The following is a 15,699-nucleotide window of genomic DNA, read 5'->3' on the forward strand; positions in this document are numbered from 1 at the left end:
CACTGGCTTCCCTGGACACACCCACGGCTTTCAGAGGAACGCCCCCTTTTCATGTTGCTTTCACGACGAGGGTACACTGCCTAACTTCGTTGTCGGCGCTTCGGCGTCACCTAAGGCGAACGCGATTGGTGCGATTTGCCGTTCGTAAAACCTTCTCGCTATCTGATAGGGTCGGTGTCATGTCACTCACAACATTAAATTAAACAATTGGGGCGGAATATACTGCGTTGAGTGGGCGGTTCGTGAATTGAGGCTGGAGTAGAAACTGGGAGGGTTCAGTTCAGGGTTCTGTGCTTACTTACGTGGGTATCTGTTTTTCTATCCTTTTCCTTTTTGGATTCATGTCAGAAAATTTACTGATTTCGCCATTTACTGGAGGTGGGCTGAGGAGCGCTTATCCGGAAGTGTGAGCGTGCGCGCAGGAGGAGTTGAGCGCTAGAGAGAGTCGCGTCAGCCATGGGTTTCCGTAAGAAGAACAAGAGCCCACCGGTGCTGAGCCACGAGTTCGTGATCCAGAACCATGCAGACATGGTGTCGTGTGTGGCCATGGTCATCCTACTGGGACTCATGTTCGAGGTACGTACGGTCGGCGCAGTGCGAGCAACTGTGCTGGGGGTGGTCGTGGAGTGCGGTGTGAGGCCTTCAATTTCAAAACACACACACACACACACACACACACACACACACACACACTCGTATTCAACAAATGCAGATAAACACTCACTAAATCAACACCCACGCTGAGCAGAGCAGCAGTTGGCGCGCGCACACACACACACACAGATAAACACGCTGACGTTCAGACACACACACACACATAAATACCGACATGAACAACATATTCTCACACACACAGAGAGTCATATATAATGACATATCTGCACAAAGTGACAAATCATCATGATGAACACGCATGGCAATATATACAACCACATGCACACACACTCTGTACATTAAATATAATATTAAAATTGATCAAACGATTATCTTCCATTATCACAAGGGGAACCGAAAATGTGAGTGTGTGAGGTGTTAGGATGACGGCAAAGTTAACATCCTTTTAAACTGTTCTCCAAACACCACTAGTTTAGTCAGAACAGGGCTTTCATTCACTTGGAATAAAAAGAGTAGCTAATTGCATCACTAATTTTTGACAAAAAAATAACATGCGTAGAAATGTATTTATGGAACATTAACTTAATTTTATAGAGTGAATACCTCTGCAGTTAGAGATGTGAAGTTTGGGGAGAAATCATGGCAAACATGGGGGGGTGTGTTTCCAAATTCCACATCCTGATCCTCAGTGTGCAGAAACAGTGTACGTTTACATTTATTCGTTCAGCAGATGCTTTTCTCCAAAGCGACGTACATCTCAGCAAAAATACAATTTGAGCATTACGTTAGGAGAAAGAGACATAGCTGCAGACGTGTGATTCTTAAGTAAACCTACTCTGTTACTTTCCACTTGATGCAGCGATGTTTCTCACACAACTAGGTGCGCAAAACTCAGGACAGATGAATCCTGATAACCTATCTACAATTTTTTTTAAAAAATTTTTTAAGAAAGTACACAAACATTTACATACAAGAGTACACGCTTTAGTTCTCTTCCACGTACCTTTACATTTACTTATTTAGCAGATGCTTTTCTCCAAAACATCTTCCAACAGATACTATGTAGTGGTATTAGCCCATACACCTTATTCACCAAGGTACCTTTTCCCAGCTGGTTATTATTATTATCTGGTGACACAGTTTTTAAATTGGGTGGATGTGACAAAAGGAGGCTTGTAATTTTAGGTAATAAACTTTGACATTTGCCCATTTATACAGCATGGTGTCCTTACAGTGTAAATGCCTTGCTCAAGGGTACTACAGTTTGATTTGAACCCAAGACCTTCAGATTATAAAACACCAGTGTTATTTATTAGTGAAAGTGTTTTTTATTAAATTATTGCTTAGCTGGCACAAGTCAAATATCTGACCCACTTACACAGCAGTTACAGTTAGTTGTTATTTTTTGGACATCTTTGTCTGCACCAGCTTACAGGGTGAGATAATCATCTGTACAGTGATTTATCCATACAACGGTATTCTTGCTGTATCAAACTATGATAAGGACCTTGTTTTAGGGCACTACAGCAATAGCTGGGGGCTGGGCTTGAACCGACAGCATTCAAGATGCAAGTCCATGTCCTTAACTAGACTTACTTCCTGTCTTCTTTAAGAGTAGCGTTGGTCATTAATATTTGTAATAATGCACATTCTGGTTGGAATGGTGTAAGGATTTACAAAGTGCTTTCACTTCTTTTCTTTCTAAGCTAGCCTTTAGCTGGCTAACACCAGCTAATCATGGTCCTAACAATGGGGTCTTTTTTGTGGGGGGGGGGTGGCACAAAATTAAGATTTATCTTATTGAATTAATATAAATAATTTTGGAAAGTTAACATATTGTGACATTAGATGTGCTACTCATTTTTTAGACCGAGGTGATGTGTTCCTTATCTTTATAACTGTCCATCATAGCATCTGTTATATTAAGAAATGTGCAGGGCTGGCTAGTAGACGATGGAGGGTATTTTACCATTGTAGTCCCTGGATAATCAGGGTTTTTTGTAACGGGCTCATCATTTCTTTGTGAACAGCGGATCAGTAATTTAAAGCAAGCGTTTTTTTGGTAAGCTATGTGTGCTGAAAGCAACTGAAGACATCTGGATGCTGAAATAAAATTGTGATTCTTTTTTTGTGTATTAATTTGTTAATATTCTTTTTGTTTTTTTTTTAAATAATATTTCAGGTGACTGCAAAATTTGCCATAATGTTCATCACGGTGCAGTACAACGTAACTTACACGTTGGGTGAGCTGACATTTTTTTTATGTCTTTAGAAATGTGCCTGATCATTTGACTGAGTTAAAACTGATTGATTGAAATGTTCTGCATCTTAAAAAGGTGATTTAATTATTGGGAAGCTTGCAGCATTAAGCCTTTCAATTATAGGATTAACCATGAAATTTTTTCAGGATTTTACATTACATTTATTCGTTCAGCAGATGCTTTTCTCCAAAGCGACGTACATCTCAGCAAAAATACAATTTGAGCATTACGTTAGGAGAAAGAGACATAGCTGCAGACGTGTGATTCTTAAGTAAACCTACTCTGTTACTTTCCACTTGATACACCGATATTCATCACACGAGTAGGTGCATAAAACGCAGGATAGATGAATTCTGATAACCTTCCTACAATTTTTTTTATTTATTTTTATCATTATAAGGTACACAAACATTCACATACAATGCAGGAGTAGCAGCTGAGTAAAGGCTTATCTGGGGATGATCATAAAGTTACGGTGCATGAACATTTACAGCATACATGATTTAAATGCAGTTTAGATAAAGATTAACTAAGCAGCAATTTTAAATGTTAATGGTTATAAAATAATAGCAGTTATTAATTGTGTTGTTATTGTTGTGTACAGATGACAGGTCTGAACCTTTGAACTTCTACCATTATGGACCAAAAGACATGGCCACAGTTTTCTTCTATATGCTTATTGCCATCATACTACATGCCTTGATCCAGGAATACATTCTTGATGTAAGTGCCTTCTTCAGAGTTGCAAAAGATGAGCAGGTATTGTAAATATATGGAATGCAAATTTCCGGCATGTGGGCTTGCGTCACAAGCATCACACAAGTCCATTCTTATAAGGCTTCACTTTTCCACCCATTTCACGAGTCAGATCAGATTTTTTGTGCTACGTTCCTGCACCCAGCTTGTACGATGGTCTCCGTGTGTGACACTCAGCATTCTCTGGACAGCTGCCATTTAGCCGAGGTACCATACCATACTGTTTGCTTGTTGGCACTGGGCAAATACAGATGTTTTTACTGTTCAGATAATGGTAAAAACAGCAGCAGGAATAATCTTCCAGTCACATCTACCAGTTAAGGTCATATTACTCAGTACACATCTGCTAGGTACAGATGCTGATAGTGAGCTTCTGAAGGCTCTTCTCAGGACTTTATTCATTTTGTGATGTACTCAGTTTGAACAAGTAATGGTTCTCTCTGTTAACAACCCTCTGGCCACTTAAAGTTTGGGCCAGTTTGCAAAATAATGACCGACACTGGTATACCAATGAGTGCCTAGCAACCAACAATCCACCAATCAGTGCTTAGCAACCATCACTAGGCATTGCATTCTTCATCAAGCTTTGATAAAAATGCAGTTTTGCAAAGAGCGGTGTGCTTTGGACAAGTGTACTAGATTTAAACGGGGCAGACATACTTGTGCTGAAATTAAATGTTGTTGCTGTGTAATAGTCCTTTCCTAAATCTGCCATGCATTTTTAGCATAGCTTTGAAATTTAGCTGAGATAACTTTAATCAGGCCAGGAAAGTCTACAAACTGGTACATGTTTCAGCTGAGTACCCAGCAAGACCAAAGATGGGGTCATAGGGACCAGGATTTACAATGACCAGTGGCATGAATATTTCTCATATCTTCTGTTCCACGGCAAACACTGTATTTCTTGCATTATATGTGAGCCTCTGTTTTTCATAGTCGTGTGCAATGTATGCTATTATGCATAATTTTTGGTTAGAGGCTGATAATTGTGTTTGTGAGACAGCTAATGTTTGGTTTAGGACGACTGAAATGACAGCTTGAAACGATTAGGAACAGAAAGGATGAAAATTTGGAGTCCTGTGCTTTGCATGGGTTCTGTGGCTTAGATGCAGCCAGTTTAAGTTTGGATTGTGTTGTAACACTAGTTATGAAGGTGTGTGTTGTAACACAAGCTGTGACAGTACTAAGTGACATTGAAAAGTGAGTGGCATTGATAGAGTGGGAGTTGAGGCATTTATTTAAGTTGGTAGTGGGATCTTGGTAAGATGCTGCAGTAGCACCACCTGTGGACTAGTCAGGAGGAAAAGAGCATCAATCGATCAGGTGCCTGTTGTACAGGAATGAAGTGTAGGTGTGTATCTATGAGTGAATGAAATTGTGTGATTGGTTGCTGTGCGATGGGCTGGCGTTCCATAGAGGGTGTGCCATGCCTTACACCCTCTGTTTCAGGGGAGGCCACTGAACCACCGTAACCTTGCACTGGAAACGTCTTTATCAAGAATGGATGGATGGATGAACAATGTATGGGCACTATTTTGCAGCTGGGGCTCATGTTTCAGTCTCTTGTTAAACCTTTTTCAGAAAATGAATCGACGGCTGCATCTGTCTAAGACCAAGCACAGCAAATTCAACGAATCTGGGCAGCTTGTTGCCTTTTATTTGTTTTCCTTCGTCTGGGGCAGTAGCATCTTGACTGCGGTAAGAGTGAAATGAAACACCTGAAAATGACATATTTACCTTTGTTTTGCATTTATCACTGTATGACCAATGCTTTTGCTGTATCTTGCAGGAGGATTTTGCAACAAATCCTACATTTTTATGGGAAGGCTACCCTCATAATAACATGGTGTAAGTGACATTTATTTTCTCTGCTTTATCTAAGCCAGAATTAATAACTCTTCTCTCTTCAGTATTATGTTGGAACATGAAGTTACAATGTTTTTTTGTTAATGCCATATGCACTGTTCCATGTACTTTGTTAAATTTATTGTTCCTATTCCAACGTTATTTAAAAGTGATTCTCCCCCTCATCAGGCTCTGTTTGACTTCATCTTTTTCATATCATCATCATAATCAGTTTTGTTCTGTAAGTCAAGGTTGTGTTCAGTTAGTTTAGCAGTATCTTGTCACTAATGCAATTTTTAGTTCTCTCAAAGTGTAAAAAAGTTTAATCGTCACAAGAGCACAAATACTTAAAAGCTTTCCTCTGAAGGATTCTGTATGCAGTTCTAAGCTGGGTCTGTGTATTGCTCAAAAGGATTGCCCATCAGCCACAAAGCATGAAAATAGATAGAAGTGTATATCAACTTTATGAGAGACTGAGGAAATCAGATTTTTAATAAAGTGATTATGTATCCTATGATTTAATGAGACAGACACCATAGAATGATTTGACTTTGAATTTTGAATTGCAAATGCTTTCATTATAAATATTCAGTCATTTTCCAAAGAAGTCATTTTTACTAAATGTTGCTTAATGGAGACACTTTTTATCAAACATCTACAAGGATACAAACAAAGGTGATGGCTCTTTCTTATCATTTTGATCTGTTAAATTGGAATGTGGTCTATCTTCATTGCAGTTTCCAGGTGAAATTCTTCTACATTTGTCAGATCGCCTACTGGCTTCATGCTTTGCCAGAGCTTTACTTTCAGAAAGTGCGGAAGGTGAGGAGGAGCGGCTGTCTTGCAGTTTGTTTTAATATTGGAACTAATGCTTTTGGTAAGGAGATGGAAATGAGGTCCAACAGATCAGTATTTTTTAAATCCAGTACTGCATTTCATATAGAAAATGTATGTATTTTAATGATTTGATTCTGTATACTTTATGGTGAGTGGGTGTGAATGATAAAATATGAAATTGTGTTGAGAACGAGTCTGAAGCTGTACACAGTATTGTGAGACAGTGGACTATCACTCATGGTAAAATATTCACTCTTTTCTAGGAGGACATTCCTCGCCAGCTTTACTACATTTCTCTTTACATTTTCCACATTTCTGGTGCCTATGTCTTAAAGTACGTAAAACACTTTGACTCTCATCAGTTTCAGAATATCTTAAAAAAATAGACAGCAGTTTAGGCACAATTAAACAATTATTGTATGGGATGTATGTCTTGTCTGTATTTCTGCATCAAAAATGACTCCTTTTAGTGCAATGCTGTGTTGAAATCATATAAAATGCACCTAACTGAAGGTCCAACATGACAATGATTCTTCTGTGTATAATATTCTGCTGCAGCATACAGTGTATGTAATTTAGCTGGTCTCCAGCTGCATGGCCTTTGGGACAAGGGCAAAGCTTTTGATAGGGGACACACTCTGATAGGGAAGAGGTGTAAAATGTGCTCTCTATAGAGTACATTGTGACTCAACATTTACTCTTCTCTGTTTGCTGCGCTGCACTTCTCAGCCTTCACCGCCTGGGCCTGATTCTCCTCGTGCCTCACTACCTGGTGGAGCTCCTATTCCATGCTTCACGCCTCTTCTACTTTAGTGATGAGAACAAGCAGAAAGGGTAGGTGTCCGGCTCTGCCGAAGACTCCCACCACAGTGCAGCGCAGGGGCTTCTGGGGCGCCTCAATAACATTCTCACCAGTGAATATATACCAATTAATTTTTTTTTTTTATCTTTCCCTCTGTTCAAGGAAATAATAATGAAGTACCTAGATGAATAACAGCATGGTATTTTGAGTGTTAGCCAAATTTTGACTAAAATATGTTCTAAAACCCAGCATTGCATCCCTCCAGGACCAAGGTTGCCTATAAAAACATCTCAGAACTGGCATTCGATTCACGGTCACATAGAAGTGCGATAACTAGTTTAATAGAAATTACTTTAAGAAGATTGTAATGCTGAGAAAGTTTCTGGTCCTCAGAGGTAAGAGGTAAACTTGGTAGGGATTTATTGCTTTTTCTTAGTTATTCTATCAATGCACATAATTGGAAGTTTGTCTTGCGTGAAATGGCGAGCCATATTTGTGGAGCTGCTGTGTGGATAGTTATGCCTTCGAGGTGGGAAGAAATTGGGTTACGTCTCACTGCGTTGAGATGGGTGGCAGTGACCCCGCCTCCTCACTCCCTACAGAACCCAGTGCTGAAACTTTGTCCTGTCTGTCAGGTTCACTCTGTGGGCGCTCCTGTTCGTCATTGCTCGCCTCCTCACCCTCACCCTGTCTGTGCTCACCTTTGGCTTTGGCTTGTCTCGCACGGAGAACCAAGGCTTCTCTATAGCGGAGGGAAACTTCAATGTGCTGACTGTCAGGTAAGCCACACTTATCAGTCTGATTTTTTTTTTTTTTACTTGCATGTTGTCTGACAAATATAAACTGGAATACCTTCAGTATTTGTTTAATTTAGAGGCAGTCATCCTGTCTTGTTTCATGTGGAAGATATTTTCAGTTCACAGAAAAGCAGTGATACCATGTTCAGGCTTTCTCTGACAATGTTCTTTTGAAATTCACTGGGTTTCTCCACTTTATTCACATCTCATACTTTAAGAATGGTTACTGAAATATTAATAGATTATTTCATTCAATTAATTTATAACCATGCATGTTACAGGCTTCCAGCCTCTAGTGTAAACTCATAAACGCATAAATGGACTAAATCTGCCACATCCACTAACGGTAGGTAACACAGTGGTTAAAAACACAAATTTGTACCATGGCGATTCCTGGATAGAGCCTCACAAGGGGACCTCCTGTGGTACCCCTGAGCTGTTTACAATTCTCACCCTAATTTACACAAGTGAAAAATGAAGCTCTATATGTCATTAATCTTACTAATTAAATTTAGATAAATGCTTTGCATAAATGGGGAAAACAATAAGTGACAAGAAAGTGACATTAAGGATTTCTGTCTCATTCTCTCCAGAATCAGCTGCCTGGCTGCCATATGTCTCACACAAGCCTGGATGATGTGGAAGTTTATCAATTTCCAGCTGAAGAAATGGAGAGAGCACAGCCAGATTCAAGCCAGCAAAAAGAAACCCATCAGTCCAAAAGGCAGACCCTCCAAAAAAGACTCATCTAGAGGTGAGTACCTCACATATGTGTTTTGATAATATTTGTGGAATTTTTGACAAGTACCCTCTATGATAGGTGCTTGTATTTTTTTTAATATTTACTTTTAACTCTTAACAGTGTGTCAGTCAGGCTACTACTTATTTTACATTTTCACTTTTTTTTTTTTATTTTTTTTTTTAAATTTAGCAGATGAATTTCTTCAGAGCAAGGCAAAGGGCTTTCAGTACAAACAAATGGTTATCAAAGCAGTGTTTCTCTGACACCACTGTTTTTGCCAGCACGCATTACACAAACAGCTGCATATGGAATTGAAAGTCGGATATGGATTACAAAGATGATTGTTACAGATTGTATGATTCAACTTTATTGGAATTTGCAAGGCTGTTAGGAGATTAGGAGAGAAGAGATTCAGCAGTTCTGAGGGAAAAAGGGAGGTCATTTCACCACATTGGGGCAAGTAACTAATATATCAATAATTGGTTCTTGTTGCACAGTTCAGTAAAACAAAATAGTCTCCAACTGACATTGTTCCATGATCCTTAGATAAAACGTATGTTTGGGTGATACTGAGGTCTCTGGGGCTCCAGACAGTGGGGCCTTAACCATTCACCTGCTTGTTTCCCACAGGAGCTGCTGCCAATGGAGTCATGAAGTCTGAGGAGAGGACATCGCCCCGGGCAAGAAAACCAAAAGCCTCATAGAGCCCTGATGAGGGGCTGTGGTTTTACTCTGGCACCCTACTATCTTTCCTCACTGTAAAGAAAAGGAAGATTGCTCATTTCTTTTAGGTCCCAAAAGAACGTTTCAGTCCTTCAGGAAATCATATCTTTTGGGATAACTAATGAAAAACCGCTTTAGATTGCACACTTCCCTTCAGTGTTTGTTTTTCCTTCAAGGTCCTTTTTCCGCATTAGGCATCAAGGTTTGCAGGATGGTTGGTGGTATTTTCAGTTTCATGTTCATTGTGTGGTGCCAGAAATGCGTGAGACCACCATGTGGTAAGCAGCTCGTGAGGCAAGAGCCTTCCTACATCATCACTGAGGTTGCATTATAGGCTGAAGTAAAGCCATTTGATTTACCTGACACTGTGTGGTAATTACCATATGCTCAAAGCAGAGCAGCAGATGCTGCTTGTAGGATTGCTTGGGATTTTCTTTTGATTTTTGTGTTGGTTCAGATACCACATACAGGTCACAGTCATCTGTGCTGTAAGGCCAAAAATCTCTTGTACACATCACCTGAAGCATTTCATTCATAACAGGAATGACACTTCGGACTAAATAAAATTGTATAAATTTTATTATAGAAAATGTTGCATTTCTAATGGATATGTGTCAGACAGAGCCATGATTCTGAATTGCTCAAGCTGCTGTTGTGAGACACTTGGCGTACTTTTCTGGTGCAACATTTACATATTTGACAGTGTAAAGGATGCAATGTGCAAAGGGCTTAACGGTTCTGTTTGAAGTCCTGGTCATAAGCTTCGCTTCAACCTTTGTTATGCGGAATTCTCATCTATAAATAGGAGTGACCTTAAGTAGAAGTTGCTTTCCCTGAAAAAGGAACATCCCCTGTGGGAGAGCACAAGGTCACCGTTGAAAGGGTTCAAGAGTAACAGATGAAAGGTTGGTCCATGTTCAGCCCTGAAGAACCACTGGTGTGTAGATCCACTGCATCTGTAGGTTTACCTTCATGTGCTCATGGAGACTGCTCTGTCCAGTGAGGGAGTCAGATCCAGACAGAAATGTATCTGCACATGGGGAATTAGACTTTTTATAACAATTTAGTGGCCTTTTTTGCATCCACTGAAGGATATTTCTACTTTTTTTTAACAGTACTTTGTAAACTCAGCCTACATAGCCTGCATCACAAAATAGTTTTATGCATTTGATTCAGAAAATTTAAGTGTCCTTACAGATATCATTACATGGATTCCAAATGGAAGGTGTTTGGCTGTGTGTAAGGTAAACAAAGGCACCCCCGTATAACACGGTTTCCAAAGGAGAATATAAAAGCCGTCTGTTTTTCTATGTTTTTTTTTTTTTCTTTTTTTTGTGTGTGTGATGGGAAAGGAACCACATGCCTTGATGTAACTAATGTGTTCCTGCAGCTCACCTGTGACAGTCACATTGTTGGGCTTGAAGGAGAGAACCAGTGTAGTCCACCAATCCTTTTTTGAAAAAAGAAGCGCTTTTCTTTAGAATAGAAAAGAACAAGTGTAGCAACTGAGTTATTTTTCACATTTATTCATTTAGCAGATGCTATATGGTATTTTTTGTGTGCTGCAGATAAAATCATGGGTTCATGGTTTCCCACTCCCTGTGTGTGTGTGTGTGTGTGTGTGTGTGTGTGTGTGTGTGTGTGTGTGTGTGTGAGAGAGAGAGAGAGATAATGGATTGGGAGGATGAGATGCAGCAGGAGCTCCGAGTGTCAGGCTTTCAGGTTCTTTCCCTCTGGTTTTCATTTCCATGTGCAAGTTCAATTCCCCATGATTTTTCACCACATTATTCCTTCCATGATATATCTGTGAAGTGGAGACAAGTTTCTTGAAATAGCAGATAGACTGAATATCTGGAGCCAAGCAATGTGGGTCTGAACTTGCATTTGAATTTTATTGTCAATTCAAAGAATAAACCAGTGTTCTGTCTTGAGAGGTTGGTAGTTCTACTTTGCTTTATTTATAGAAAGCATGAAAGTGATAAGAAAGTGTAATTCTGTCCTTGCTTCACTTCAGCTAATATTACTTAATGTGAATGTTATATTTCAGAATATGACACAAAGCATTCTTCATGTAGTAGTATCTTAAGGTTGAAGGAACATTTAACTTGTTACCAGCCTGTTTCTTTAAGTGTGAAGAAAAGAAATTATCTAATCTAGGACATTCTTAAAGCTTTTTTTTTTTCTGATTTAAAACTATTTTTATAGTGTTCTATAGAATGTCCAACTTCATTATATTTGTAGTTTTGCTGTGTCATTTTCTTTATATGCAATGAAATAAATGATGAGATAGTGTTTAACGCACCGCTTAGACACAGTTGTAAATACAACATGAAATCCTTGTCTGACTAATGGCTGTAATAAAGACACATGGTTGAGAATATGTCAGCATGGTCGTGCTTGTAAGTGGAGATGCCCTGCTTGAGACTGTCTGGGAAAGAATGATGCTAGATCTCAATCTTAACACAGCAAAGCCTGATTAAGACCTTGTTTTCCTTTTTTTGTCACTCTGCTTTGTTTATTTTTGCTACCTGACATAATGAGGCTTTGTTTCAGATTAATGCTAAAATGGGTGGGCTGCTCTTGCCCTAGGAGAAAAACATTCACCGTTTCTGCACTTTTCCAACGCAGCTTTTTAATTATACAAGATGGCAATAGTCAGCTGGGGCACCAAGTTGATTGCGCACTACTAATTTTATTTTTGGTAACATCAAAGTTGCATATTATTGTGTTAAAGTATCTATGGTTTATCAGACTTTTGGTGGTGGCACTCTCTGTATGACCTTTCCTCGCTGAGTGGATGCCTTCAGATGGAATCATCTGCCAAACAAATGAACACGCACCAAAGTTTGTTTACCTTTTACTGCAGGCACATTACACTTAATTTATGTTTTTCCTCACTGTGATATTTTGTACTCACTATTGTGTCCTTTGTAGTTTGCTTAGAGATGTACCGGTGTATTGCTTTTTATCGAAAGGTGTCAACACTGATGTATTCTGGAGTGTATGTATTTATGCAAATACTTGTGGGGTTTTCTTTTTTTCTTGATTTAAATAAATGCACTGTTGATTAATTGGTGACTGTCATCACTGGAAAAATTACTGAAGTTAGAAGTTGGAATTGTGGGAAGTTATTCAGATCACAGCAGGAGCAAAACACTGAGATAGACTTAGTCCAAAGACGCGTTTCTAGTCGGGTGCTGACTGAGGTGGACTGGTGTCATGTCGAGGGGTGTACCCCATCTCGTGCCCCATCTCATGCCCCCTGCTTCCAGGAATGGCTTCAGCCCACCATGACCCTGCACTGCACAAGAACTTACTGATAAGTCACAGGAGGGTTTTAGCACAAGAAAATGGTTCTAGTCAGTACTGGGTTTCCTATGTGGTAGAAAGCGAGATGTAAAAGCAGAAGGCACAGTATCCTCAGCGCTGTAATGTTTACTTCCTGCCCACCCAAAGAGGAGGGAGGGTGCACTGGCTGTACGGGAGTGTAAACGGTGTCCATTAGAGGGAGCTGTGGTTCTACCAGGGTACTGCAGATGACAGCTTTGTGGTAAACAGCCGCATGCAGTCTCTGCATTAATAAATCAGCACACATTTCCCAGGAAGTGAATCTTTGTCTGTGCAAACCCACTCAATGAGGAAGAGCATGAGATGGCTAGGGGAAGCAGACATGCGTGGGAATTGGTGAACAGTTAGAAGGTATTTCAAGGCCGATGACAGCGCTTGATGGGAGGGGACGTGTCTGTCCACGTTCTGTGCCGCTCCACATCCTGACCTCCTCCGTAACCCTCCTCTCACCTTCTTCATTAGGTCTCCTGTTAGTCCGGGAGCCTCTGAGCGCTTCCTGTAGGATGAACTCCCATTATCACCTGCACGTCAGGCATTCTTGTGCGTCTTTGTCGTAGCTCACTCCTCCAGTCAGCCTCCCTGCTGCACTTGCGGCTCACCGTGGTAAACGACACATGATTTATGAATGATGGATTCGTGTCAGTGATGCAGACAAGCTTGCTGGAACGAACAATCTCAGAGCGGCACTGAGAATCTAAAGCAAAGTCTGCGCAGGACATATGTGGAAAAGTTTTTTTTTTTTTTTTTTTTTTTTTAAATTTTATATTCCCCCCCACTCCCCATCTCTTTCTCTCCCCTTAAATCCAGTGAAAATGAATATGACAGAATGGTGCAGATTACATTTCATTTCCATATAAATTAGCTTCATTAAAAAGGGGTGCTTTCTTATTTTACGAAGCTCATTTGGAATTCTGTATTTAATAAGACATGTAATTTCATGCTTATAGACTAATAGCCGACAATTAGCGGAGCTGGGATGTCATTGTTTAAGAGGGGGAGGTAGGTCTTTGTGGTGGGCTGCGGCCCTGCTCTCCCTCTGGATATCTTCATCTTTCTCCCCCTCGTTCATTACCCGTCAGCCCCGAACGCTGCCAGTTGGTGGAGGACAACAGCTCTGCTGCGAAAGCCATATGGTTGCGGCTGGGAGCTGTTGATTGGGCTCAAGTCGGACAGTTCTAATTGGGTCCTGCAGTTAACTTCTGAGGAGCGCTCTTGGCAATGGCTTGTGTCCCTCTGTAGTCCTCCCGCGTGAAAAGCCGTCCGCATTGCAGACCCGCCTGCGACTCTTTGTGTCCGGACTTGGTAGGGAAAAAGTTTTCATTTTCACTCTGGTTCGAAACCTCGAACAGGTCGGCAGGTATTGTAGCGGTGAAACGTGACGCGTTGCAACGAAAAGACCCGGGTCCCAATCCCAGCTCCTCCTTTAGAATCCTTAAGCAGGGTGCTTAATGTGTAATGCTCCAGAAAAAAAATGACCCAGCTGTATAAATGGGTAAATCAATGTAAGCAGCTTAACTCTGTAAGTCACTTTGGAGGAAGGCATCGGCTAAACGAATAAAGAATAATAGAAGGAATTAATATTTTGTTGCTTGGTGGATGCTTTTCAAAATGAGTAAAAATTTTGCCCCTTTACAAAGGGAGCAATTCCGGTTAAATGCCCTACTCTAAGGTAGTACAGCAGAGCCCCAGCTGGGACTTGAGTCGCTCAAGTTAGAAGTCTGTGTGCTTAACTGCCAGGCTACCTGCTGCTCTTTTAGCTGCTGTTTGTTCGGTGTGTATGATTAAGAGTTTATACCCATGCGGATGAGCGCTATCCCCTTGTGCGGACGGGTGCCGTGTTCGGTAAAGCAGTGTTCGGTGGAGCCGGCGTGCTCCCTCCGAGCGATGATGCTGATTAATATTTCATCCTCCAGGAGAGCCATGTGGCGGATTCGGGTCTCGCCTGGGGAAAGACAGCGAGATGATGGGCTGCTCCTTGGGATCTGGGAGGCGTGGAGGGAGCAAAGCCGCATCCTCAAATCTAGGACACTTCTGTTGGAAAGAAAAAAAGCAGGTCTCTTCTGTCCATCAACGTATATCTCGTGTGTGTTTGTGCACCGCCGCCGATATCTAGTGTCTCTCGAAAATTTGACCTCTGCGATTTTAACATTTATCCTCCTCCTTCTGAAATTTGCTCCTGCATCAGGCCTTTGATTCATGCCGTCCCTCTTCGTTCTTGCATCTCATTTTTATTCACGTGCTGTGGCACAGAACTTTTTTGACAATACTGGAAGGAAATAAAAGGAGGTGATCACCCCCCTCCCCACACACACACACACACACACACACACACACACACACACACACACACACACACACACACACACACACACACACACACACACACACACACACACACACACACTCTCTGCCTCATGTCCTCCTTTTGAACCGCCTTGTGACCTTCCCTCCACTCTCATCCATACTATCCATATTTGGGCTTTTCTCCACACTGCAGGGCTGAAGTTGTGGCCTGGACCCCAGCATACAGTCTTTTATTTGTTGTTTTTTTTAATTTTTTTTTTCCACATTTCACAACACCCTTATCAAAGCGCTTATCAAATTAAGTTGTGATTGATGGGCGTGGAAGCGGGCTTAGTGCCAGCAGCAGACCGTCAGCAAGACTTTGGTATGACTGTATATTGTGATCCATAGATACATCTGTTATGTTTTTTGCTGACTGAATACCCAGGTGTGATAATTTTTTTGTTTAAAAAACAAATATCCACCATTTTCCGATGAAGTGTCAGTAAGAAATTACTTCTTTTAACAGATCAGGCTAAACTGAGTGAATTGAACACAGTGGGTGAAGTTAAGAATTTATTTACCATATCATCACTTTGAACAACTCATGTAAAGATGGCATTTTCGGTTTCTCAATCTGGAAGTGTCCCGATTTTTTTTTAAAAGTCATTCTTAAGTGTGTAATTCATA

The 15,699-nt window shown here is 40.7% G+C and overlaps 1 protein-coding gene across 1 annotated transcript; it reads left to right on the plus strand.

Moving 5' to 3' along the window:
* Positions 1-254: 254 nt before the first annotated feature.
* LOC108936976 (translocating chain-associated membrane protein 1) lies at positions 255-12,420 on the plus strand. The gene is made up of 11 exons (XM_018756658.2): positions 255-576; positions 2,798-2,858; positions 3,481-3,599; positions 5,214-5,330; positions 5,422-5,480; positions 6,215-6,299; positions 6,578-6,648; positions 7,044-7,148; positions 7,752-7,895; positions 8,507-8,667; positions 9,286-12,420. Exons 1-11 carry the CDS (start codon positions 457-459, stop codon positions 9,357-9,359), a joined length of 1,116 nt encoding a protein of 371 aa, XP_018612174.1. The 5' UTR covers positions 255-456; the 3' UTR covers positions 9,360-12,420.
* The last annotated feature ends 3,279 nt before the right edge of the window (positions 12,421-15,699 follow it).

This window comes from Scleropages formosus, chromosome 2 (genome assembly GCF_900964775.1).
Source record: "Scleropages formosus chromosome 2, fSclFor1.1, whole genome shotgun sequence".
Lineage (NCBI taxonomy): Eukaryota > Metazoa > Chordata > Actinopteri > Osteoglossiformes > Osteoglossidae > Scleropages > Scleropages formosus.